We start from the raw sequence: 25,806 nt of genomic DNA, 5'->3' as shown, positions 1-25,806 counted from the left end.
TGTCAGGGGTATCTTATTTCTGAAACCAACAATTGGAGTGAGGCACCTTAAAAGCCGCTTTAAAGAAAACTTTGTTTTATGAACCGCCTTCTTTTTTTGTGTGGTGTCTTATTTCCACCCCCTTTTGGTCTTTGCACAGGTCTCGTGGTTTACCAAAGCTGAAAGAGTCTCGTTCTCATGAATCTTTGCTGAGTCCAGGCAGTGCTGTGGAGACATTAGATCTTGGGGCAGAAGAGAGAGGCTTCGTCAAGCCACTTCATAGCAGTATACTGGGACACGACTTCTGCTTTGAGGTAAAAAAGAAAAGAAAAAAGCAAATGTATTCCTTTGTTTCGGGGGGGGGGGACTAAGAGTAAGAAAGGGGGAAGGAAGAATTGATTGCTTAACGGACTTGGTTTGGTTGCTTATCTCACTCCTTGTAATTTCATAATTGGATGAGGAAATTGGTGTCTGCTTGGGATTTACCGTGGGAAAGGCGTGGACTATCTGATCATCAGATGACTCTCAAGTTCTTGGAGCTACTGCCTTCAATCCTTCAACAGAAAGAAATACTTTCAGTTGCTGGGCTGTGTAAGAGTGGGAACTTAAAAAGGTGTTACCACTTCCTGGGCCATTTTGAGCTGACATATGTAGCATTGCCCCACAGTTGAGCAGTCTTTTCACCTGCGAGGACTGAATATCGTTCCAGATCAGGAACTATTTTGCATGTTTTGACTGTATGGGTCATGGTTAAAGGTAAAGGGACCCCTGACCATTAGGTCCAGTCATGACCGACTCTGGGGTTGCAGCGCTCATCTCGCTTTATTGGCCGAGGGAGCCGGCGTACAGCTTCCGGGTCATGTGGCCAGCATGACTAAGCTGCTTCTGGAGAACCAGAGCAGCGCACGGAAACGCCGTTTACCTTCCCACCGGAGCGGTAACTATTAATCTACTTGCACTTTGATGTGCTTTCGAACTGCTAGGTTGGCAGAAGCAGGGACCGAGCAACGGGAGCTCTCCCCGTCACGGGGATTCGAACCTCCGACCTTCTGATCGGCAAGTCCTAGGCTCTGTGGTTTAACCCACAGCGCCACCTGCGTCCCATGATTAGTAAGGGGCAAATTGTGCTTGGGGTAGTCCTGCTTTCCACTTGCTTTTTGCAATATTTCCTAGTGAGTGTCCTGAGAAATGGGAGGCATGTACAGTATGTGTGGCGCAGTAGATCAGAGCAGCTGATAACAAGCAGCCTTGGCTAGCCACTGTCCCCCTTTTCTTAACTCAAACTTACTTAGAGACAGGGCAGTTCCGGTAGTGCCACTTCCTTCCTTCTCCACCCCCTCCCGTGTGTCACTTTCTCCCCTTCTCTTTCTGGCACCCAGAAGGTTGCAACAGCAACATCCCAGATACACTCTAGAAACTAAAAAGAAGGGAGGAGAGACGCGGCCCCTGGCACAACTCCACCTTTTCCACCAGTACTTAGTTTGGAAGAAGGGAAGGAGGGTGAAGAGACAGCTTCTGACAGGCAGCACAGAAGCCCAGGACCAAATTTGCAATGATTCGGCCTTTGTCCTGTAGTGAGATATTTTGAACTGGCGTAGTTTTCTATTTAGGGTTGCCATATGTCAGGCATAGGCAAACTCAGCCCTCCAGATGTTTTGGGACGACAACTCCCATCATCCCTGACCACTGGTCCTGTTAACTAGGGATGATGGGAGTTGTCGTCCCAAAACATCTGGAGGGCCGATTTTGCCTATGCCTGCCATATGACCAGAATTTCCCAGACTTTGCTGGGATCCAGCTGTCAGAACCAGTGTCCGGGTGGAAATCAGTGGAACATCTGGGAAAATCCAGCCATATGGCTACTCAAGCCGCGTCGGAGGGGATGCGGGGGGCGGCAGCAGCTGCGCCGGTGGCTCCATGACCTCTCCGCCCTGTCTGAGCCTTCCCCAGCAGCAGCGGCGGCCCCCCAACAGCTGCTTAAGCTGCGATGGATGGGAAGGCCCAGGCAGGACTGGAGAGGCACAGATCAACGAGCCTCCCTGTCTGGGCCCGATCCCAGGCGCTGGAAAGGAGTGGGGCAACAACAGGAGAAAAAACTTCCGTTTGGCTTCCACCTCAAGGGTAGGTCTGTCCGGGAAGGTCATTTCCAAAAGATGGCAACCCTATTTATATTCCAATTTCCGCCCAATTTATACTCCATCAATTGTTAGGTAAAGGTAAAGGTAAAGGTACCCCTGCCCGTACGGGCCAGTCGTGTCCAACTCTAGGGTTGTGCGCCCATCTCACTTAAGAGGCCGGGGGCCAGCGCTGTCTGGAGACACTTCCGGGTCACGTGGCCAGCGTGACGAAGCTGCTCTGGCGAGCCAGCACCAGCGCAGCGCACGGAAATGCCGTTTACCTTCCCGCTGCACTGGTACCTATTTATCTACTTGCACTTAGGGGTGCTTTCGAACTGCTAGGTGGGCAGGAGCTGGGACCGAAAGACGGGAGCTCACCCCGCCGCGGGGATTCGAACCGCCGACCATACGATCGGCAAGTCCTAGGCACTGAGGTTTTACACACAGCGCCACCTGCGTCCTTCTCCATCAATTGTTACAATTTGCCTACTCAAATCTGAATATTTTGGTAACTGCACGGATGTCTTCTGCAGGCACATTTCATCTATTTGATAATATATGTTTATAATATTACATTGATGACATTTCTATCCCACCTGCCCTCCAAGGAGATCAGGGGGGTGTTACAAGGTTGTTCCCCGCTTCCCATTCTAGCCTCACAACAACCCCTTGAGGTAAGTTAGACTGAGAGACATGCCATACCTATGCCATACCTTTCAGATCCAAACAGCACCTGCATACTTACAAATCACATAAACCAAAGATTTGGTGGAAATTTGTAAAAACCAGTTAATCAGAATATATAACTAAAACAGCAGCAGTCTGAACTAATACAAATTGACTTGATTGCGGGGGGACAACTTGGAGGAACGTATTTAGCTTCCAAAGTGTTCCTAAAGCAGCAGCCGGCCAGTCTCCATAGTCCATTCCACCATTGTGCAACTCCCACAAAAAGTCCATGTCTCACATAGGAATAATAATAATAATAATTTATTATTTATACCCCGCTCATCTGGCTGGGTTTCCCCAGCCACTCAGGGCGGCTTCCAACAAAACACTAAAATATAATAACCTATTAAACATTAAAAGCTTCCCTAAACAGGGCTGCCATCAGATGTCTTCTAAAAAGTTATTTTTCTCTTTGACATCTGGTGGGAGGGCGTTCTACAGGGTGGGTGCCACTACCGAGAAGGCCCTCTGCCTGGTTCCTTGTAACTTGGCTTCTCCTGGCGAGGGAACTGCCACAAGGCCCTCAGCGCTGGACCTCAGTGTCTGGGCAGAACGATGGGGGTGGAGACGCTCCTTCAGGTATGCTGGACCGAGGCCGTTTAGGGCTTTAAAGGTCAGCGCCAACACTTTGAATTGTGCTCAGAAACGTACTGGGAGACAGTGTAGGTCTTTCAAGACCGGTGTTATATGGTCTCAGCGGCCGCTCCCAGTCACCAGTCTAGCTACTTAGGGAGAAAGTTCCTGCAGCAAGACTGCCTTAGAATGATAATCTTAAAAGGCAGTAAAGGTAAAAATTGATAACGCTGGAAGGAGGACTATGAAAAATCTGGTAGGTGAGCCTCTCTAGCATCGAAAAGCTAGGGAATTTGGCTTTCCCCCCGCACCCTCGTTCCTGCTTGATCCTTTTGTGATTCAGTAATTCTGTAAATTACTGTCTCTTACTTTTCCAGCACATAATGTATGTTACCTTTAAAGAGACAGCATTATTTCAAGCACCCATAAGCTATTGAGAAGTCCATAGTGTTGTGTTTCTCTGAGTTGCAATGAATGGATTTAGAAGTGCTGTATTAACCTGGCATAACGTCATCTGCTAACAATCTGTGCAAACGTTGGAACATAATGATAATCTTTTGTCAGGCAAAATGATTCAGTACATTATATACTGGCATATTGTTAGCCTTCTGTGTGCAAGTGTGTGCATGTGCAGTCCCATAGACATAAATTAAGATAATGTAATGTAAAAACTTGTGCACAAACGTTGGTCTGTTCTTGCTTCTCTTTCTGGTTGTCCTGGCAACTTTGTTTTGTTGGCGGAAACTCTCAAGAATTATTACAACATACTTTGCATTGGTATCTCATTAGAGGGGAACATGTTTTAGTTTGCTTCAGGCTTTGATTTAATGTAAATACCTATGAGAAACCTGGGTTTGTCTGCTGAGTGAAGTAATTCTTGCAGAAAGAGCAAGCAGTCCTGCAGATGTCTCTACTTGTATAGCAGTTCGGTTAGCATGGGCACTTTGCTTTCCTCCTTTAATATGGTACAGTACTTCAAACTAATTTCAGAGCAACTAGGATCATAAAAGTTGCTCCCCTATTACACAATAAGGAAACCGTCATGGTCCAAAATAATTATTTGGCCATTTTTACTTTTTGTTTTATTTATTTCATTTAGCAACTTTTTACACAAAGTGATATTGGCAGCTGATGTAGTAAAATAGCACCCAATGCATAAAAACAAATTCTTAAAATTACAAAAAAAAAAAAAAGAACCTACACCATGGCGGGAACAGTACTCAAGTAACAAACTTGCAGTTTTGTGTAATATATTTGAGCAGAACGGGTAATCCAACCCTGAGCTTTTCTGTTTCCCTTTCCAACTTGTTTGTTTTCTTTTCTGTTGTTTTCCTTCTGTTGTTTTAACCCTATTTTAACTTTATTTTCTGTCATTTAGTTGCTTCCTTGTCATTTAATAATCCAATCAGATGTCTAGTGCAAAACTTGGCAACCTGGGAATATCAGCATTCTGTGTTTGTTTGTCATATTTCTAGTTGTTTCTCTTTTGGAGAGACGTTTAGAGGGACCTTGCCTTGTGAATTGGGGGGGGGGAGAGAGACTGCACCCAGTTTACCATATTTCAGCCGTGAACCCTGCTCCCTCCTGGTCTCCATGCACTCCTTTGATCCCCCTACATTTCAAATCCATTTTTTCCTGAAAGCTTAATATGTGAAGGCGAATTAAATAATGAGTACATTTCTGTATGTGCATACATGCGTGTTTATACATGTGCACACTTCCTCTGCTTTCTTAATTTAGTATTGGCAAGTATTCTAGAATTGTTTGTTGTAGGGTATTCAAGATTTTCATGCCATTTCTTATTTTACATAAGTTGCAATTATGAGTTTAGCTGGCTTTAATTTTTTTCTTTTTAATGTTTTAGGTCACTTATTCCTGCGGCAGTAAATGTTTCAGCTGCTCCTCAGCGGGAGAAAGAGACAAGTGGATGGAAAACCTGCGGAGGGCAATCCAACCAAACAAGGTATAAGGGAAATCCAGTGGTTTAATGCACCCGGGGTAATTTACTTCTGGGCCAAGTGATAGATCTCTCCCATTCTTCCCCAAACAAGCACACCCATTTAATTAAGTTGATGGCAGCAATGCCATCAATGCCCCAGAGGAAAACTCTTCAATAACACAAAATGATACTCGATTCCACTTTGCACAAAGGTCTAATAGATACACATGGTCTTCTGTCACCCTCATTAATGCTTCTGTTTTCCAGGAGACTTGTCACGGTTTGTCTTATTGAAAAAGTGCCTGTGAGCTCTTTCTTTAGCAAAGTGGCCAACAGACAGAGGCTAAGAATTTTGAATTTTGGTGTTTGCATTAAAAATAGAATGTATCCACTGACAGAATCTGTCATCGGTTGCTAGATTGCTGGCCCTTCTTTCCAATCCCTCTTTTACAAGATGAATAATGGTACTATCCACTATAGAGATCCATTTAAATCTGGCTTCCAGCGAGGGCTTGTGAGATAAACGGCCTTATTTGTTTCTGTCAAATTTCTTTTTGAGCTGCAGTGCTACCAGTTTCTCTTGGATATAAGTTCAAGCTCCCAATTATGCTTTATTAAGTCCCAAACAGCTTGAGTCCAGAACACTGTAGAAAAAAAGCATCCTCTCCCATAAAATTATTCATAGCGGGTTCTTCTGGAGGGCTATTTTTTTGTGCAGGTGTTTTTAGTACTGTACCCTCCCTAGAGTGATAAAGGCTACAAACACCCGGACCATTCGCCATGCCGGCTGGCTGATCGCCATTGTAGCCCAGAGCATGGTTGATTAATTGTTTTATCTTATATGTCTTTAGTGTTTTATGCAAACTTGAGAACTGTTTCTCTCCTTTATTACCAGTGATAATAAAAGTTAAGAGCAGCGTAGAACAAGAAGTCATCCACACATTAGGGTATTTGACCCTTGCAATGAGGCTGGCCTCAGGTAAACTAAATAAGCCTTTTTCTCTCCAGGACAACTGCCGGCGAGCCGAAAACGTGCTCCGCCTTTGGATCATCGAGGCAAAAGATCTGGCCCCCAAGAAGAGGTACTTTTGTGAGTTGTGCGTGGACGATATCTTATTTGCCCGCACAACCAGCAAAATGAAAAATGATAATATCTTCTGGGGAGAGCACTTTGAGTTCTCTGGCCTTCCACCTGCCCACAGCATCACCATCCACATCTATAAAGATGTCGAAAAGAAAAAGAAGAAGGACAAGAACAACTATGTGGGTCTGGTCAACATCCCCATAGCTGCTGTGACTGGTCGGCAATTCGTGGAGAAGTGGTATCCCATCAGCACTCCCACGCCCAATAAAGGGAAGACAGGTCCATCCATACGGATAAAATGCCGTTATCAGACAATTACCATCCTCCCCATGGAGCAGTACAAAGAGTTTGCAGAGTTTGTGACCAACAACTACACAATGTTATGCTCTGTTCTGGAGCCAGTCATCAGTGTCCGGAACAAAGAGGAGATGGCCTGTGCTTTAGTGCACATTCTTCAGAGCACTGGCAGAGCCAAGGTAAGAACATGCAAAGCTCTTGCCCCCCCTGGGTCATTTTTAGTGCTATTGAAAGATGGTGGCAGATTGGGTTCTTCCAAGTAATTAAACTGATTCTTTGTTGTTATGATCCTGAAAGCAAAATTTGTCTCTACCTATAGTTATCTTGAAACAGAGCACAACGCAAAGACAGTGGTCAGTGTTTTAAAGAATAATTAAGGCTGTTGCCCTATACATACTTTCCTGGGAATAAAGCCTATTGAGCTCAAGAAGTCTGACTTTTAGACACATATTGGATTGTGCAGCAAATGTATTATCTTAAGAAGAGAGGGTCTATATACAAAGACATCTACTGCTTTAAAAATAAACACACTGACATTAAAAATGTGTGTTTTGCACTTTATATCCCTCCTTCCTGCATGGGACTTAAGGTGAAATGTGTGGGTCTGCCCCATTCAGGCACTACAGTGAAGTTGCTGTATTACATACTTTTTCATACCAGGCACCAGAAACATAGCGCAGGAGTCACCTAATGCACCCTGTCAATAAAAGCTTTGCGCAAGGACCTCTGAACATAGTGAAGCATTGAATTCCTCCTGTATACCCAGTCTTTACTATTTGAGCATTCTATCAATCAAACTCATTTTTCTTCCGTCTGACCAATTAGTGTGAGAGTTACAGGAACTATTTGCTGAACCACCATGATTCATAGCTATCGTTGCTTCCATAATATTCCCCCGAAGTGATGAAGAAAAGTGACCTCAGATTTCTTTGGTACAAACTGTACACTGGGTATATCAGCATATTGTTGCTCTGCCTTCTTAACATTGTTACACTACAGAATGATTAGAATTCAGATTTTAAAGACTCAAGTTTAAGAAGAGAAAGAACATATGAGGATTTTATGATTTAATTGTTGACTGTGTTCTTCCTCTCTTTGCATTCCACTGAGCACCAATAATTGTTAATAACTTAGATAAAGCAAAGTAATTTTTTGTTCATATTACTAAAGTTACCAAAAATTATATTAAGCTCCCTAGTATAAAGTGACATCCTTGAATACATTTAGCAATTGAAAATATGCTTTGCATTAAATCTTAGGCCAAACTGCAGCATCCCCTCAAAGTCAGAGGTGACTCGATTTTACTGGATGTTTAAGAGGCCTCCATTGCATTATTGTTGGGCTCTGGCAAGATGTTATAAGCAAATATGTCTCCCCAGACCCAGGGAGATGTATAGATCTAATCCTGAAGGCTAATCAATGCTTTCTTTGAGATAACTGGCATGTTAAGCTCCCAGAAAAGTCAAGACTTTTACAACATAATCAATGATGATTCCCATTCCCCAGGACATGGTCTTGAAGATGCATGATGTTGCAACCTTGCTGAAGCTAAGCAGGTCTGAGACCAGTTAATGGCCTGGTTTGCATGTCACGTTAAACCATATTTTTTATGGTTTAACTAAAACCTGTAGTTGTTGCTGGTGCACACTGCTGAACAGTTCTTGCTCTATTCCTCCCCTAATCCTCCTCCTACTGTACTACCAGGATACAAGCCAGAGTATCGCTTGTTGTGATGTCTGAACCCAGGCTTGTGGTTTGTTTGTCTAGAAACTGACCATTTCCTCTTGAAATGAAAGGCAGTCGATAAGTTATTTTAATGAAAATAATACTGCTTGTGGTTTGTTTGCATAGAAGCAGCAAACCATGTGCTTGTGTTCACATATCACAGCATGCCAGACAGGCATGGCATGAGGAGGAGAGGAATGAAAGGAACAACTGGGAGCCTTCAAGTAGTTTTGTACGCTGCACGCTCACAGTCTCCTAACTGGTGTTTAACTCTGGTTTATTGTGACGTTTGAACCGGGCCAGGGCCTGGATGGGAGACTGCCTGAGTATTCCATATGCAAAGCCTTGTATTCCAAGATGAATTAAAGGCAGGATATGCATTTAAAGAAGTAAAGAGAGAGAGAAGAGAGCTTGATAAAACAATATCTGAGTATTCCTCTGGCCTTTGGGGAGCAGCAAGTGACATGTCAGGGTTGTGCTCTGGCCTTGTCGCTCAGGCTTTAGAAACCTTGGAATACTCTCTCACCCATTGCCTTGGCTTTTCACCTGGCTGCAGCCCTTTCTCTGAGATCTGAACCTGGCAACCATTTTCCAGTGTGGCCCTGGGTAACCGTTTACAGAAGGCACAGGATGGGAGGAATTGTTCCTCCTCCATATTCCTCAGTGGTACTTACGTTTCTGACAAGCTTGCAGGCTCAACACACTGGCATTTTATGAACCTGTGTTGGGGAACCTCCAACCTATTGGCCTAATCAGCCCCCACTTCTTTTTCTTTCCCCACTGAATTTAGCAATTCTCTTATCCTTCTTATCTAGTCCATCCTACCCACCCCTGCTGCACATTTTACCTTAGGTTAAAACACCTTTCTGTTGTCCAACCGCTTCTCCTTCAGGATTTCTTGACTGACTTGGTGATGTCCGAGGTTGATCGTTGTGGGGAGCATGATGTGTTGATCTTCAGGGAGAATACACTTGCCACTAAAGCCATTGAAGAATACCTCAAGCTAGTGGGACAGAAGTATCTGCAAGATGCTCTCGGTAAAGGAAAAACATTCTGTGGGTTAAAATGTTTCTACAGTGGTACCTCAGGTTACAAACACCTCAGGTTACAAACACTTCGGGTTACAGACTCCACTAACCTGGAAGTAGTACCTCGGGTTAAGAACTTTGCCCCAGGATGAGAACAGAAATCGCCAGTGGCAGCTGTGGGATCCCCCATTAGCGAAAGTGGTACCTCAGGGATGCGGGTGGCGTTGTGGGTTAAACTACAGAGCCTAGGACTTGCCAATCAGAAGGTCGGCGGTTCGAATCCCCGCGACAGGGTGAGCTCCCATTGCTCAGTCCCTGCTCCTGCCAACCTAGCAGTTTGAAAGCACATCAAAGTGCAAGTAGATAAATAGGTACTGCTCCAGCAGGGAGGTAAACGATGTTTCCGTGTGCTGCTCTGGTTTGCCAGAAGCGGCTTAGTCATGCTGGCCACATGACCCGGAAGCTGTACGTCAGCTCCCTCGGCCAATAAAGCGAGATGAGCACCGCAACCCCAGAGTCGGCCATGACTGGACCTAATGGTCAGGGGTCCCTTTACCTTTACCTCAGGTTAAGAATGGTTTCAGGTTAAGAACGGACCTCCAGAACAAATTAAGTTCGTAACCAAAGGTACCACTGTATTTGATTCAAATTTGGTTGTCGGTGTTGACTGTGTGTGCGCGCGCATACATGCATCTGGTTATCATCTCCTTTGGTGTACTTATATTAGGAAACTTTCTGATGTTGATTAAGTGGCATGGGGGTGCCAATGTTCTCACAGTACTGTTTCAGTAACATCGGACTCCTCTAGTGAATGGAGCCCACTCACAGTGTGGTTCCCTTCCCACAGTTGCCTTCTTACAAAACTAGGACAACAGCTCCACCCATGTGGCATGAGGTAGCTGATACTACCAAAACAGCGTGGGAAGACACGCAGTGAAATAACTCCCAAGTTGTTAAAACCACACCTTAGAAGCAATCCAGAAGGCCTGACCTGGGGAATATTTCGTACTCTTCAGAGTGAATTTGGGGTAGGAGGGAATTACAACTCTTGGGTCCAGATCAAACTTTTAAGGATCCAGACATATGGGACATTTGCTGAAATTAGGCAGACAATTATACTTCATTCCTGCGCAGTTCCACACTGGGCATCTACGTATGTAAAGTTCCCCAGGATGAAACTGCACAGAAAACTATTCATTAACAAAATTTCAAGTAATTTTCTCCTACGTACACATTTTAAAGTCTTTTCCTCATTTTCCAGTTACCAACTTTACTTACTGTGTACGTTTCTCATTGTGGTAGTAATGAATTTCCAAGCAAATTAAAAATCTGTAATTCATTTCAATCCAGGTTTTAGAGGCGCAATCTGATGGGAGTCTCTCCTGACCAAACCCACTGAAATAAATGGGATTTGCACAACAGTTTGGTAGTGCGTGATTGGCTACTGTGGAAGAGCAAATAGTGCTCTCATCCAGCTCCCATTCATTCAAATGGAGATTGCGTAAAATAGATTCCTTCTGGATTGCATCCTTTGGCTATAAGTCTTTAATGTCTAGTAATTATATGAAGTTATTTTAAAATTAGCAGTTTTTAATATGTGGTTCAAGATACCACTGGGAGAGATAAGATTTTAAATCATAGACATCAGCGATCAGAAATGCTAATTAGGGTTCTGCAGCTTTTCTTTTCCAAAAGCCAAGACTGCTTCCATTGTAATTCTTTCTAGAGTCATTTTCACTTAGATCTCACAGTATAATAACAATTTGATTAGTGTGTGTTTTAAGAGCACCTAATTTATCTTGACTATTGAAAATAAATCTTTAAGGCTTCCATCCTGTTTCCACTGGCATGTGATGGGAGTTATTTTTGAATAAACATATATAGGATAGCTGTATGTTAGTTTTAGGCGTTTTTACACTATAAACTGTTATGTGGTTCACTATATTTTCACAGGGCGGAAAGCATGTTTGTATTCATGGCCTTTTTAAACAAGCCTATTATAAGGCCATTAAAGAAAGTGAGGTATTAAAGTCAAAGTATTAAAGTCACATTGCTGGTGGCATAATAGTATCAATGATATCCTGAGTCAGGCTGACAGGTTCCTTGAGGTTAGTCCAGTCTGAAAGGAGCTCTTGGAAACAGATTGACAGTAATCGTTCTATGGAAGATAGGCTTATCTAATGCGGACTCTCGAGTCCTGAGAATATTTTGTTTCCTCCATAAACACACACATACACAGTTTACATCCCTCATTGTCACAGAGAAATGTATTGGCAAGATTGGCCAAACACACAGAACACAGGCTGGTGTAGAGCTGAATCTTCAGAGCTTAGGAGTCAACTCTTAGGGGCCAAGGTCCCTTTGCCCCCCAATAAAATATTTGAGAGGGCCAGGCCCAACAAAGTTGATAGACATTGCCATTCAAATGGTGTTTGTGTGCCACATCCTGTGATCAATTATGTGGGGTGGGGCCTACCTGCCCCCCCCCAATATTTTATTAAAGTTGGCACCCTTGCTTCAGAGAATTGACTGGTGTTAAATCTTGCCACTGTCAGGCGCTTCCCAGGCCACGTTCCCCATTTTCCTCTTCCTCTGCAAACAGGCTTGTTTCCTTGTCTCATCTCCAACATCTCTCACAAAACACCTGACAAAGTATCCCAGTACCCTCACAAAACACCTGACTATAACATTCTCTATTTAATCCCAAAATGCGCATTCCATGGATGCTATGGGATACAAACATACCCACTACCCTGAAGCTTTCCAAATGGCACTTCCAAGCGGAGACCTCACATACGGGGCATGTCAGCCTGTTAACAAATTGAATAAGTACTGCATCATATTGAGGCTTGGGGAGAGGGGGGGAAACCTATTGTGCCATGTGTCTTTTTTCCATTTCTCCTATACCATAGTTTATTATCTGCTGTGTTGAATCACCTATGTTTTCCTCAAATGCTTCTTTTGAACGTTAACTGGATCTTTCTGCTAGAAGTTATTCCAGCAATGCTCCCAATTGCTCTATTTCATGCTCTCAGAATGTCCCCCTGTTTTTTTAGTTACCCAATTTCAGCTGCTGGTGGCAATGTGCTCTGTTGAGCATGTAAACGTTCATTTCTCTTGGCTGCTCGAAATGTGCTTGCTTGTGTTTCAAAAAATAGTTCAGGGTTGTTGTTTTTACCCAGTTCAAAGATACCTGTGTAGAGAATTGCAGATGAAAACAACATTGGGCCCATGGGGGGTGTTTTTCAGTAGCTGCTGCAATGTGTCTGGTTTCCAATGCTGCTTTCACCTCTCAGAAAAACCACCTTGAAGAAGTCTTAGCCTCTCTAAAATAATGTAATGGGTGGGTTCAGTTTACAGAGATGAGACTGGGTCCAGATAGAAAGCTGGGAATGGTCAAAATAAAAGGGGTCCAGTAAGGAATTAGGGATGCAGGTGGTGCTGTGGTCTAAACCACAGAGCCTAGAGCTTGCCGATCAGAAGGTCGGTGGTTCGAATCCCCGTGATGGAGTGAGCTCCCATTGCTTGGTCCCTGCTCCTGCCAACCTAGCAGTTCAAAAGCACGTCAAAGTGCAGACAAACGCCAGCTCCCTTGGCCAGTAAAGCGAGATGAGTGCCGCAACCCCAGAGTCGTCTGCGACTGGACTTAACGGTCAGGGGTCCCCTTTACTTTTAAGGAATTAGGGATTACTTCCTGGGGCTCAGATGTGTCTGATGTAGCAGTAGCCTCCCTTTTCTTTTGAACTCTCAAAGCAAAGAATTTAGAATTCACTAAAAATCTGAAATATACATCCTTCAGATTAAATATTCAAATGGTTACTTCGCTCAAACCGTAATTTGTGTGTTCTGCAGAATATGTAATTTTCAGTTCGCAGTAGCCTTGGATTTTAAATAAAATAGAGAATCAGCGTGTGATTAAAGGCAGTTGAGATAACCTGTAAGGAGAGAAAAAGCCATTTTCTTGTTACCAAAATCTCCATGTATGCCCTTCTGTTCAGTAGAAACTGCAAGACTTACTCCTATTTTCTGTGCAACAGTGAGGTCCAGAAACTTGCTTATGTTTTTGGGACTCCCAGAAGATTTTTGTACTACCACTTACTGACAGAGCAGAGAGACCTGTGCTGCCACAAGTCCCATTGGATCTCCACAGTTACTGCCATGCTCCAATGAGCAGCAGAGAACAGAATGCGATAAAGAGAGTGATTCCCAATTTTGGTAGGATAATCAGTGCCCAGAGCTAGCCTTGCACACTAACAAAGTCCTACAACATTACAGTTGTCACTGAGTCATAAGAAGAAACTACTGGCCTTGCCCTCTTGCTTCTGCTAACTTTATTCCTGAAAGTATTGACTTTCATGTTCATTATTCATCCTTAAAACTAATGGGCTAGTTGCAAAAATCACAGACACAGATATAGTGAGAGCAGAGTGGCCCAAGCTGTTTGACCTAGTTTAAATAAGTGAAGTTATTATACATGAAGGGCAAGGTGAACGCTGACTTAATCATTGTTTATCCTTTTCTGTAATGAGAGAATCAAATTATGTGCCTCTGAAATTAAAGGGCAGCAAAGGAATGTTTAGGTTTTTTGGCAAAACCCATAAGCCAAAGCAGTTGAGAGACATAAGTGGCATGGTTTTAATTCCAAAGGGGATAAATAATCTTCCGATCACTACTAATCTGTGTCTAGGTCATATGACATAAGGTTAGTTTAATATCATTCTTTAGAAGATAAGCTGATTGCTGGAAGGGACAAAGAGGTTTCTGTACCCCACCTTCAGGGAAAATGTTGGCTTCATTATGAATCAGGGAAGAGGAATGAAGTTTCTGCATCCTTTGCGGAATTTGGCCAAACATCAGTGATTTGACACACTTTGGTCAACCCTACGCTTCAAATCAGGGTGGGGGAGTGTGTGGTGTCATCATCTGTGGAACTATCAGCAGAAATTTTGTAGGTAACATTTCAATAAGACAGTTTCCTGATTTGCTGTGTCTTGCCACCCGACTCCTAGGTGAATTTATCAAGGCATTGTATGAGTCGGACGAGAACTGTGAAGTGGATCCCAGCAAAAGTTCACCGAGCGAGCTAGCCGATCACCAGGCCAATCTTAAAATGTGTTGTGAGCTAGCCTTCTGCAAGATCATCAACTCCTACTGGTGAGTTCAGGGGGCGCTTCTCCCATGGGGATTTGCTCATTGGGGTGGTTCACCTTAAGGAAAGTAAACACAGCCTGCCCTCCTCCTTTAAAGATCGACAGGAATGATTTCACCAGGGATTGCATGCTGTGAGCCGAGTAAGCAAAAAGGACTCCGCAGACGCGGTCAACCAGGAACTACATGTCCCATTGAAGCGAATTGAGCTTACCAGGAGTGGGCTTCAGTGGGTTCTTCCTGGTCCCATTTATCAGCACAAGGCAGCTTAATTGAGATGAATTAGCTTTAGAGGTCAAGTGGAACTGTGACTATGCAACTGGATTTTTGATAGGTTTGTGATGGGTAAAGTGAGCTTCCTTAAAGCTGAGCTGACTGCTAGGGGTCTTTGGCAGTTCAAAGGAAGAATACAAATACACTAATGCACTGAAAAGGATAACTCAGCAGCTACTGTTCCATTAAGGTTCTAATAAGGCTAGCCAATCAAATACATACAGAGGCCATATCTGTCTTTGTCTAAGGTTACCAGACGTCCCCGTTTCCCAGAGACAATCCCCGGATTTACATATCAGTCCCCATACAAAATCCATTGAAGTTCAGAAGTGTCCCTGGATTCATTGAAAAAAATCTGGTAACCTTATCTTTGTCACACTCCGTAACAATAAAAACCAAACAAACAAATACTAAGGCAGAGCTATGCAGATCAATATATGGTTTTAACCAAACAACACCAGACCAAAATAATAATAATCTGTGGGGGGCACAAAAGGGGCAAAGTATATTTCTAGGCGAGGAACCTGTGCCCCACATGTTAAGATATCTGAAAGAAAAATCGCAGTATATGTTAAGGACAGGAGTCCAGCAATGTGAGGGGGCAAGTGAGGAGTGAGCTCCCTATTGGGAGGGGGGTTGCCCCCCCCCAGCACTGCCCATAGGCAGTCTTTGTTTCACAGGATTTAATCAGAGGCTAAATAGACTTGAACTGGCAAGAATACTGTCAGGGGTGGGAAGCCTCCCCACTGCAAGAAACAGGCCTAAGGTCATGGGGTGCTTTTACCCCCCACCCCAACAGTTTCCCCGAGGACACATCTTTACCTTCTCTCAGAGTGAATGGCAGTTTCTAAAAGATAAAATAAAGACTGCTGGGGACATAGTTGAGGTCAGCTTCAGTCAAATATCTTTTAAGCCTCCCCAATACAAGGAAAATGGTAGCTGAATCTCCCCAAATACAAAACCAAACCATTCATAACCAGAAAAACAATCTTTAGGGGGCGGGTGTTTTGCCCTGGATAACAGAAAATCAGTGTCCTGCACTTATGCAAGTTAGAAGGGGAAATATTTCTTCTTGATAGATAAACTGTATCTTTAGTTTCTCTTTGTTCTTCTATTTAGAACATAAAGCATCTGTTTTCTGTTATTTAGTTTTGTTTTTTCTTCAATTTATAGATGCTACTGAAGGGTATTACCAAAAAAATAATGTTTAATAAGTTTTAAAATTTTAAATGTCCTGGTTTCATCACTGGACAAGTCAGAAACAGATAGCCTTGCTGAATTCACCAAGGAAATTATCCACACGATTCTTCTAAAACACTGTTTCCTGCTGGAACAAGGATAAGTAGAAGTAGAAGAGACTCACTTTTAGCCCCAGACATTCAAGCTAATATTGAATGAAATTCTGAATCTCCTAGAATCGTTGTGGAAGAGAAGAAGCTTTGTGGATCTGAGATTTGGGGAAATAGCCAGGACTAGTTATACTCAGAGTAGACCCGTTGAAAGAAATGGACAAGTACAGGGAAGAGCAAAGTGACTACATGTCCACCTCTGGGAGCCCACATGCTCCATAGCTTGCCTGACTGTGCCATGCACAGATATAAGGCAGCTTCCTATTTGTGGAATCAAATCATGCTCAGAAATGGGCTGTAAGCTGGGAAGAACCTCCTAAGGAGAGATCCAGCCTAAATTTGTGCTTTAATTACAATGAACGGCATAACAATGTGAAAGCTATAGCTTTAAAACTTAGCGGCATTTCCTGCATGTGGAATACCAGCCCATAATGTCGCAAGGGCTGGTGGCGCAATCCCTGCCTTCATTTGTCAGAATTGTACACTCTAGGACAGGATCTCTCCCAATAAGTATGTCATACCGTAAGTACGTTTGTAGATCATGCAAATTAGCATGGCATACACACATCGTCTCGCAAGGCGGGAGTTGGCTGGTTTGCATCGCCCTTCTCACTAAATGATGGGAGAGCACTGAATGATGAAATTACATAGGCAAATGTCTTCATTTCTGCCAGTGCCCCTCTCCTTCCTCTTACTGAATGACCCTGTACCAAGCCCAGTGGCACCTAGGGCTTTGCTGGTTCAGCTTGCATACTTAATGTCCTTGTGCGGTTTCATTCATTTCCAGTGTCTTTCCCCGGGAGCTGAAGGAGGTGTTTGCATCATGGAAGCAGCAGTGCCTCAACAGGGGGAAACAAGATATCAGCGAACGCTTGATCAGTGCCTCGCTTTTCCTCCGTTTCCTCTGCCCAGCCATCATGTCTCCAAGTCTCTTCAACCTCATGCAAGAGTACCCTGATGACCGCACCTCTCGGACGCTCACGCTGATTGCAAAGGTTATTCAAAATCTGGCAAATTTCACAAGGTAAGTGATATTAGAGCAAAAAATGAGCAACTAGGGCACATCATTGTGGGTTGTGTCATTACTTATGAATGCTCCGATGGCGACAGCTGCTGACTTGCCTTGGCTCTATCAAAGTATATGGGAATCTGTTTTCATATCGAAATAACATGCTTGAAATTGTACTAGCTTGAAGGGCACACCAATTTGAGCTCACTGTGCTACAAAAAAGTGGTCATTGGGACCTAGGATTCGGCTCTACAGATAGAAGAATCTCACCAGCCCTGTTCCTTTTGCGATGGCAAAATAGTTTGGTTGCATTCTGGGTTACGGTTTACAGATGACTCATCCCCAGTCTTGCCCTAGATGTTGGTGTCACAAAACTAATTCAGCTCCTACCCCAATGTGCCCTTGACTGCTTTAACCCCCCCCCCACCAGTAATTGTAGATGGCGCTCCCCTAAGGGCAACACGCACATTGATTCGTCTGGCACCACTGACAGGTCCCTGCAGAGATGTGCAGTGTGTCCCATTGTAGTACACAAAACATCACCGTAGGGCTAACTTCAATGCCCCCCCCCCCCCGCTGCATGCACCCCACACATTGTTATAACTGATATTTAGCTTCTTTTAAAAGGGCAATCTTAACACAACTCAGCAGACATAAATTTTGCAAAGGGGAAAGCACACTGAAGTCCCTCAAATGGCATTGGAGTTTCCTGTTTTCCAGTATGGTTTGATGGTCCCACGCACTGGTGCTAGTAGCCCTATGGGGCTGGGCAAGGAAGAGTCAGAGTCCCACACAGGACATATAAGTAGTAGTTTTCTAGGAAGCAGCTTCCTTATGTAGCAAAAATGGACGTGAGAATATACACCTTAATCCGCTTCTATGAAGTTTTTCAGGAGTATCAAACTACCACATTTTGTATCAATTAACCGATAAACAAGATACTACTTTGGTTTCTCTGAAATCAATGAGAATATAATTAACTTAAAATCCACGTATTTCAGCTTCATTGAGTTCTGAGGTAGATTTTGAACATGCAGATCCTTCTTTCTGAAGGCCCACAGCTACATCTGATGTTAAATGCGTCTCTGCATTTCAGGTGCTTTTCCCCCTTTTGTTCTTGTTTTAAATGCAAATTGCATTCCCTGGGGCTGTCTGATTATTAATACGTTCAGAGCAGCAATGGAGAGCTAACCTTATCTTTCCTTGCTATGGTCCTAAGGACTATCTCACTTTTTTAAAAAAATAATAATAATTCTATATCACTTTATATTTTTAATAAAAAATCTCAAAGCAGTTTACATTATATTAAATCAACAAAACAATAGCCGGGCGATGTTCCTCCATCCTCATGAGGAGCCTCTTCAGTAGGGCTGATGAGTGTGGGCCTCACCCCATAGGCCAGGTGGAAAGGGCCATTTCTGAAGATGATATTTTGCAAACCTCTTTGAGGGTTTTTTCACAGTCAAGCAGTATATAAATAAATAAAAGTATTTGCATTGTGCGGGAATCTCCCATTAACTCCAAAGAGGACTTTCCTTGCTTGCTTTGATCCCATTTTCAGCCTTCCTTCACCTGATGCCATCTGCATTAAACAAACAACTCTTCAAGTTAATGTCAAAGCTTTGGCTCTGAATTTCCACGCATACAGATTGAAATGGAGCAAAAGTACTAAGATGCAGTAACTTGTAGAGAGTTTGACAATAACAACAACAACAACAACAACAAATTATTTACATCCTGCCCATCTGGCTGGGTTTCCCCAGCCACTCTGGGCGGCTGAAGGTCGCTTGCCTGTTCATTATGTAGTTTCTCCAGATATAATCTCTGATCATTTTTTGAAGTCTATAAAGCCTGCTTGGCCAGAGATAATAGCAGAACACAAATAAAGAAGCATACATACCACAGGGACGATCTGAAAAGAAACCAGTTAGCACAGGTAACACTGACTTTCTTGTGCTATCTTCAACTTTTTCTAAAATGAATTATTGTCAGCAGCCATAACTAAAAGGAGTATTGATATGGAACCTGTGGTTTAGTCAGAGAAAAAGTAGTAATTACAGTCCTTTAATAAGTTAAGGAAATCACTGATTCCCCTGAAACTATTCACATCCATCCCCAGAAAAAGAAGTTAATTCTCTCTCTATTTCTTTCTCTCTTTCCTCTTTACGAAAATCAAGATTTGGGAACAAAGAAGAATATATTACATTTATGAATGACTTTCTCGAGCATGAGTGGGGCGGCATGAAACGCTTCCTGATAGAAATTTCTAATGCGGACACCATCTCCGGCACTCCAGGATTTGAAGGCTTCATAGATTTGGGACGGGAGATCGCCGTCCTGCATTCCTTGCTGTGGGAAGTTGTATGTCAGCTGGACAAGGTAATCTAGGCTGGAGGTTGGGGAGGGCTGGCCGGATCCGTGATCGTCTCCTGGTTACAATAATTCTTACTCTATAGGAGCCAATACTTCATGAGAAGTTAACTTTAAAATAAAGAAAAGTAATTGACCAGCCTTTATTCCACACATGACTAAAGGTTTGAGATGGTGAGAACAGTCAATAAGGAGCTTGAGTCAACTGCATGAATTTTGTAGAGCCTCAAGTGTCGTTTTATTAAGCTGTTTACATTTTTTTAAAATCCTCCACTAATTCCAATTGAACAGCTTAAGCTATTCTTTGTTTGGCCTTTACATTTTAAAACAAATTTGGCCTCTCACAAACATAATCATCACCTTAGATGATGCAAAGCACCATGCATAATGTTGAAAAGGGGAAGCCAGGGTGGGGTGGGGAGAACATAAAGAGGGTGGCAGGTGGGGAAGGGAGTGCACCAGTCATGATTGCCCTGGACCAAAAACACAGCAAAGGGATGCTGTTCACATTGGTACATGGTTTAGCTGTGTTCAGTAGCTACTGCCCATCACTCTTGCAAGTTTTTGCTGTCCATAATTCTATATAATTAAACTACTCCAGCTAGACTTTTCCTTTGAAGGAACAGATTGTCAGGGAATTGTTTCGGTGGTGATGGTGGGTTATTACTCTTTGAAGAACAGAAAAATTACTGTTAATTGAATTTCCTGTTGGCACTGTGCACAAGTATTTTGTACTCCTGTACATTACGTCTGCATCTTGTGTTTTTGTCCAATTGTGGAGTTCCCTGCCTCTTTTCCTTTCTCCATTCCTCCACACATCCATATTTTGCATTCATGAAACCCACATATTTCTGGACAAATTTTCCTTAGGTAGGTTATTCCTCCCAGGCCGCTGGAATGACTTCATGTCTTAACATAATATTATTTCCCATGTGCATGAGGCCCCTTAAAAGCAAAGCATTTGTCTCAATTGTTAATGAAAAAGTAGGCAAATACAAATTATCCAAAGCCTAACATTAGAGACAGGTGTGCTCTTCCTTTCCAGTACAGTGATACTATGGACTAATGGGATGGCAGTCCAGCTTAAATGGCTTTTTGCTTTATGTCTTCACAATAAGTAGTGATGATCAGGCAAGAGGATAAGGCCATAATGTTGGGGACCACTTGGGATTCAATAAAGGAAGTGTTTAATTATATTTCTATCAGTCTAGTTGTTGGTTTTTAAATTTAAAGATAAGCACAATGGCCGTTCACAACAGCTGCCATTTGCAATAATGCAATTATCTTATGTTAATTAACTGCTGTAGTAGAAGAGGTAACCACAGTAGACTTGCATGCTCCCAGGGCCAGCTAATTGGAAAGAAGCATGCTCAGAGCAGGAACTCACACAGAGACACAGCAGCAACCTCCTCTGTGAGTTGGCGCTTGAGATTCATCAGAACCTTAACTGGCTTCTCATGACACACTGGCAGTTGTCTCCTGGCACAGTGGTGTGCCCTGGATTGCAGTTTGGGAATTACTGTTCTATATGGATTTCAGATGGGACTTCCTGGACTCTGCTGTGGACAGAAATGAATTTATATCCAAACCAGAGTCCACTCAGAGGCCTCTAAGCTCTGGCACAAAGATGCAGCTTGCTCTTAGGCTATAGATATTATTGCACACTGATGAGTTACTTGTCATCATTGGAAGTATAGTTCCTGTGTGCAGAGAGGTTCTGAATCCATTGCACAACACAGCAGCTTTCAAGCAGGTTTTACCTTGCCCAGGATCAGGCCATCCACACCTTCCAGTTGCCTCCACCATGATAGCCAGGTAGCAAAAATGCCCTGCCTGTTATAGACAGGACAGAACCCACATGGAGTCCTCACCCTCACGCTTGTACACAACATCCCATTTTTTTTAACAATAAATGGTATAGAGCTCATGGAGCGTGCATAAAATTAACCTAAACTAAACAGTTAAACTAAACATCAGAACAGGTGAATTCTACCTATTAATGATTACAAACAGCAAATTCATAAAGAGGTTAAAGGCAAAGACTAATTAAATGGATATCTTTAAACATGAACACTGTACTTCCGCACATATTCTTTTAGTGCTCTTGCAAACCTCCTGAATGCAAATCTCCCTGTATGTCAGCATGCATTTCCCTGACCACAGGACACTTTTGGGGGTGGGGGGGCTGGAAACTTCTTTGCAGTTGAATTATTCTCTAGTTTTCTACATCCCGTTTCAATTGGTAGCAATTGCAGTTGTCCCCTCCAGTCCCGTTTCTACTACCCTTCCCTTTGAATGCAGTTTGCTTTGCATGACAGTCTTGTGTTGGAATGGCAATTAGTTTTGTTCTGTTGAGCATGACCTTTTTATTTTGGGGGGTCAGTTTTTAATTTCTATTTCCTTTTCTTTCCTCAATGTCTGCCGCACCCTGTTTCGTCTCCTCCATCCGTCTGGTCGCCGTGGTTCCGCTGCTCCATAACAATGCATTGTGGTCCTGCCCACACCCACACACAAATGCCACCTTCTTTCCTTCCAACTTCCACTCTTCCACCCATGTTCATCATTGTTTTATTTTTTTAAAAAAAAAAACACATTCAAAACAAAACAAATACTCAAATGGCGGGTGCCACGGTGCTTATTGTCGAATCAGGGTGAAAATTCCTTCCTACAGGCAACGGTAGAAAAATTGGGACCTTTGCCACGCATCCTCGCAGATATTGCGAAGGCCACAACAAACCCCACGCCGATCCAGCAACAATTGAGACGCCTGGCAGATCACAACTCAAGCCCCAACGTCAGCCTCTCCTCAGGGCTGCAAAAAATCTTTGAGGACCCTATTGACAGGTACACAGCACCGAGCTATCCCTGGGGTTAGATGGCTGTCAGGAAGAAATATGGCATTGCCCAGGGAAATAGGGGGGAGGTCTTGGCTGTGCTTATACCTGGGATGAGGGAGCCTGTAGACCTCCAGTTGTTGAACTCCAGTTCCCATTTTCCCTAGCCAGCATGGCTCACAGATAGGGATGATGGAAGCCATAACGCAGAAACATCTGGAAAGCCATAGGTTCCCCATCCTTGGCTTAAAGTGATCATTGCATAGACTGAGAAGCCTTATGCTAAACCCCTGGTCCATGTAGCCTGTTGTGTTCTACTGTGACCAGCAGCACATCTCCAAGTCAAACATTCCCAGCCCTGCTATCGGATATCCTTTCTAAGTGAAGGCGGCAGCAATGGATGCTGGAAGGATGCACTGAGCTGCAGCTTGTGACCAAACTGTTTGACCCAGAGTAGACCTTGGCCAAGCTGGTATCTCAAGGACTGGGTTTCCCATATTATATTAACACTTAGCACGCATATACTGCTGAACAGGGCTCACCGTTATTATCTCAGCGGTGCTGACTACAGCCCTGTAAGGTAAGCCAGTCGGATCATCCCCACCCAGATGTGAAAGTCACCACGCTACATTAGCTCTCGTTCTATAATAGTTCCTGTGCCATAGCAATGAGTAAACGGTGCGTTTCCACATTTTCTCAAACTCGTTTTAATGCATAGTTGTAAATAGCCAATTGCCTGTGGCAGATAAGACCTGTCTTCCAGCAACCAAGCGGGCAAGTTGTGCCAGAGAGTTCTGTTTATCATGCTTTTTAGGCCTCAAATGAGTCAGATATGTATGGATAGGCATGATTTATTTGCAAGGGTTTGTTTATTATTCCTTAACAAACTTTACCCTTTTCTCTATGTCACCAGTAAGGTTAGAAAGCTTTTCTCCCACCATCACTGTTTAATACATGATTGTGGGCAATGGTATTCTGAGTAGGCAGGAACGAAGGCCAAAAGAGTGGAGTCTAACAATGTGGGTGCCCAAGGTTTCCATTCTGGTGGCAAGTCACCCTAGGAATGTCAAGGATATTTCCTGGGCTTAGCTCGCAGTATGAGGGTAGAGCTTTAGCTCTGGAATCCGAAATTGGATTCATTATCAAGTTATGAGATAAATACAGTCAAAACAATCTCTTTGTAGCTGAAAGGAGAGGGTATTTGGGAAAGTGAAACCTCATGTAAACGTTCTATCAGTTTCACTTAAAACTTTAGCTAGCAAACAGGAGCTCAGTGTGTTTTAGGGCCAGCTCAGGTCTTTAGGTTTAGGGGATCAAAACAAGTCTCAGGCTTGTGAATTCCCTTTCCCTCCCTGCCTACTATACAGGAAAGGAGGGCAGTGGAGGCTTCCAGTTCCACAGTTTGAGCCTGATTTGTATAAGCTAACTTTAGTTAGAACAAGCCACAAGTAATGCAAAACTGTTCTTTATTCAAAACTGAAATCGAGGGCTTTCCATGTTCTCTTCCCATGTACAAAGGAGCAGGAGAGTGGGGAGCATATGAGCCCAGAGGCTTGCAGCAACTCATTTATGATAACCTAAACCAGTGTTTCCCAAGCTTGGGCCTCCAGCTGTTTTTGGACTACAACTCCCATCATCCCTAGCTAGCAGGACCAGTGGTCAGGGATGATGGGAATTGTAGTCTGAAAACAGCTGAAGACCAAAGGTTGGGAAACACTGACCTAAACAATGGCTTAGGTGGTTTTCTGAGCCTGGCCTAGGCGATACTGTTCCAGTGAATGCATGGGTTTTGTTTCATTTGTTGTTATTTTTAAGAAAAGAGCTGCATTTTTGTGGGGCACAGCTTCTGTTCTCACCAGACATTGGTACTGTTTCTGCTCAACTTCACAGTGAGGTCAAATTGAAGTCGCCACCCCAGGAAAATGAAGGGTACTTCAAAAGCAAGTTGTTGCTGATTCAACAGTCATCGTCACGAAGTGTGACTTACTCCGACAAGAGTGACGAGACTAACATGCCCAATGTCCGAAGCATATCGCTGATGGATCTCCAAGATCCCAATGTTGTGCAGTGTGATTCCGGGTCCGTGATGCACGATGCTCCTGTACGTTTATCTGGCAGCCAGCTTTCTGTCATCCAGGTGGCGAACATCAAGCAGCTCCACAGCACCCCGCAGAGCACCCCTCAGGTCAGGAGGCCTCTGCACACACCACTCAGCCAGCCGGGCCCTCTGCAGGCCCTTTCCTTCCAGAACCCTGTTTACCATATGAACAACCCCGCCCAGGCCATGCCAAAGGTGTCCATGGACTCCAGCTTGGAGAATCTGAGTGTCACCAGTTCCCGGAGCCAGAATAGCGAAGACCTTAAGCTCAGCGGGCCGAGCAACAGCAGCATGGAGGACTTTACCAAACGCAGCACACAGAGCGAGGACTTTCCCCGGCGAGGCACAGCACTGGAGAAGCACGTGCCCATGGTGTTACCTCGCCAGAACAGCACTGGGCAGGCCCAGATCCGCAAAGTGGACCAAGCGGGACTGGGTGCCAGAGCCAAGGCGCCCCAGTCCCTTCCGCACAGCGCTTCTCTGCGAAGCACAGGCAGTGTGTCTGTAGCATCTGCCACAATGGCAGCGGAGCCTCTTCAGAACGGCAACCGGTCCCGGCAACAATCCTCGTCCTCCCGGGAGAGCCCAGTTCCCAAAGTGCGTGCCATCCAGAGGCAGCAAACGCAGCAGGTAGGACCATAATCTGTGCTGGTGCCTCTGAATTTGAGGCTAGTTCATGTGTGTGTGTGTTGTGCATGATAGAAGGAACAGGGATCAGTTTGCATAAGTGGGCAGCCTACAACTCGGGGACCATGAAAGGCTCAGGAGCAGTAGTTTGTGGCACACCTGGACAGGAACAGGCTGGCCTGCAGTCCTAGGGAGGACATAGGCTGGCCTGCTTCTTCAGTGCCAAGCTGCTAGACTGCAAGAAAGTGACTCCAAGGTGTGTGGGTGGGGACACCTCTGTGCCGTGGTCCTCATAAGATGGGCACTGCCTCGTTTTTTGTCCTGGCTTGTGGAATGATTAGCGAAAAGGTCGGCTCCCAGTGATAGAGAGCCGGGGATGCGATTTGCAGTGCATAGAAGTAAACAACTTAAAACACTACTAACACTTTAAATGAAAATGGGCACACAGTTATTTAAAGTGCATATGTGAAAGATCTATAAAGAGAAGGAAATGCAAGCCACTGAGAGAAAATCTTTTCCTAAACAAACAAACCCCTCAGAAATTGGGTTTGTGGGGCGTGATAATTGCTCTGATACAAGGTTGTTGTAAGGATTACTGATGAAAATATATTTTGAATGTTCCAGTGC

General features: G+C 43.9%; 1 protein-coding gene across 13 annotated transcripts in view; it reads left to right on the top strand.

Annotated features, from left to right (window-relative positions):
- RASAL2 (RAS protein activator like 2) overlaps positions 1 to 25,806 on the top strand; it is a 222,855-nt gene that overhangs the window by 185,269 nt on the left and 11,780 nt on the right. For 11 of the 13 annotated variants that reach the window (XR_014157320.1, XM_081865092.1, XM_081865100.1 and 8 more), the window contains 9 exons: positions 140 to 293; positions 5,263 to 5,361; positions 6,346 to 6,897; positions 9,336 to 9,480; positions 14,481 to 14,625; positions 17,029 to 17,265; positions 19,428 to 19,629; positions 22,271 to 22,464; positions 24,345 to 25,182. Coding sequence is in view for 12 of the 13 variants with exons in the window: in XM_081865092.1 (XP_081721218.1) it covers positions 140 to 293; positions 5,263 to 5,361; positions 6,346 to 6,897; positions 9,336 to 9,480; positions 14,481 to 14,625; positions 17,029 to 17,265; positions 19,428 to 19,629; positions 22,271 to 22,464; positions 24,345 to 25,182 (2,566 nt within the window). In the remaining variant the exon portion in view is untranslated. The remainder of the gene's footprint in view (positions 1 to 139; positions 294 to 5,262; positions 5,362 to 6,345; positions 6,898 to 9,335; positions 9,481 to 14,480; positions 14,626 to 17,028; positions 17,266 to 19,427; positions 19,630 to 22,270; positions 22,465 to 24,344; positions 25,183 to 25,806) is intronic. The other 2 variants (XM_081865098.1, XM_081865102.1) reach the window with 1 other exon arrangement.

Source organism: Podarcis erhardii (genome assembly GCF_964252035.2).
Source record: "Podarcis erhardii genome assembly, chromosome: 6".
Classification (NCBI taxonomy): Eukaryota; Metazoa; Chordata; class Lepidosauria; order Squamata; family Lacertidae; genus Podarcis; species Podarcis erhardii.
This window is presented reverse-complemented; position numbering and strand designations above follow the sequence as displayed.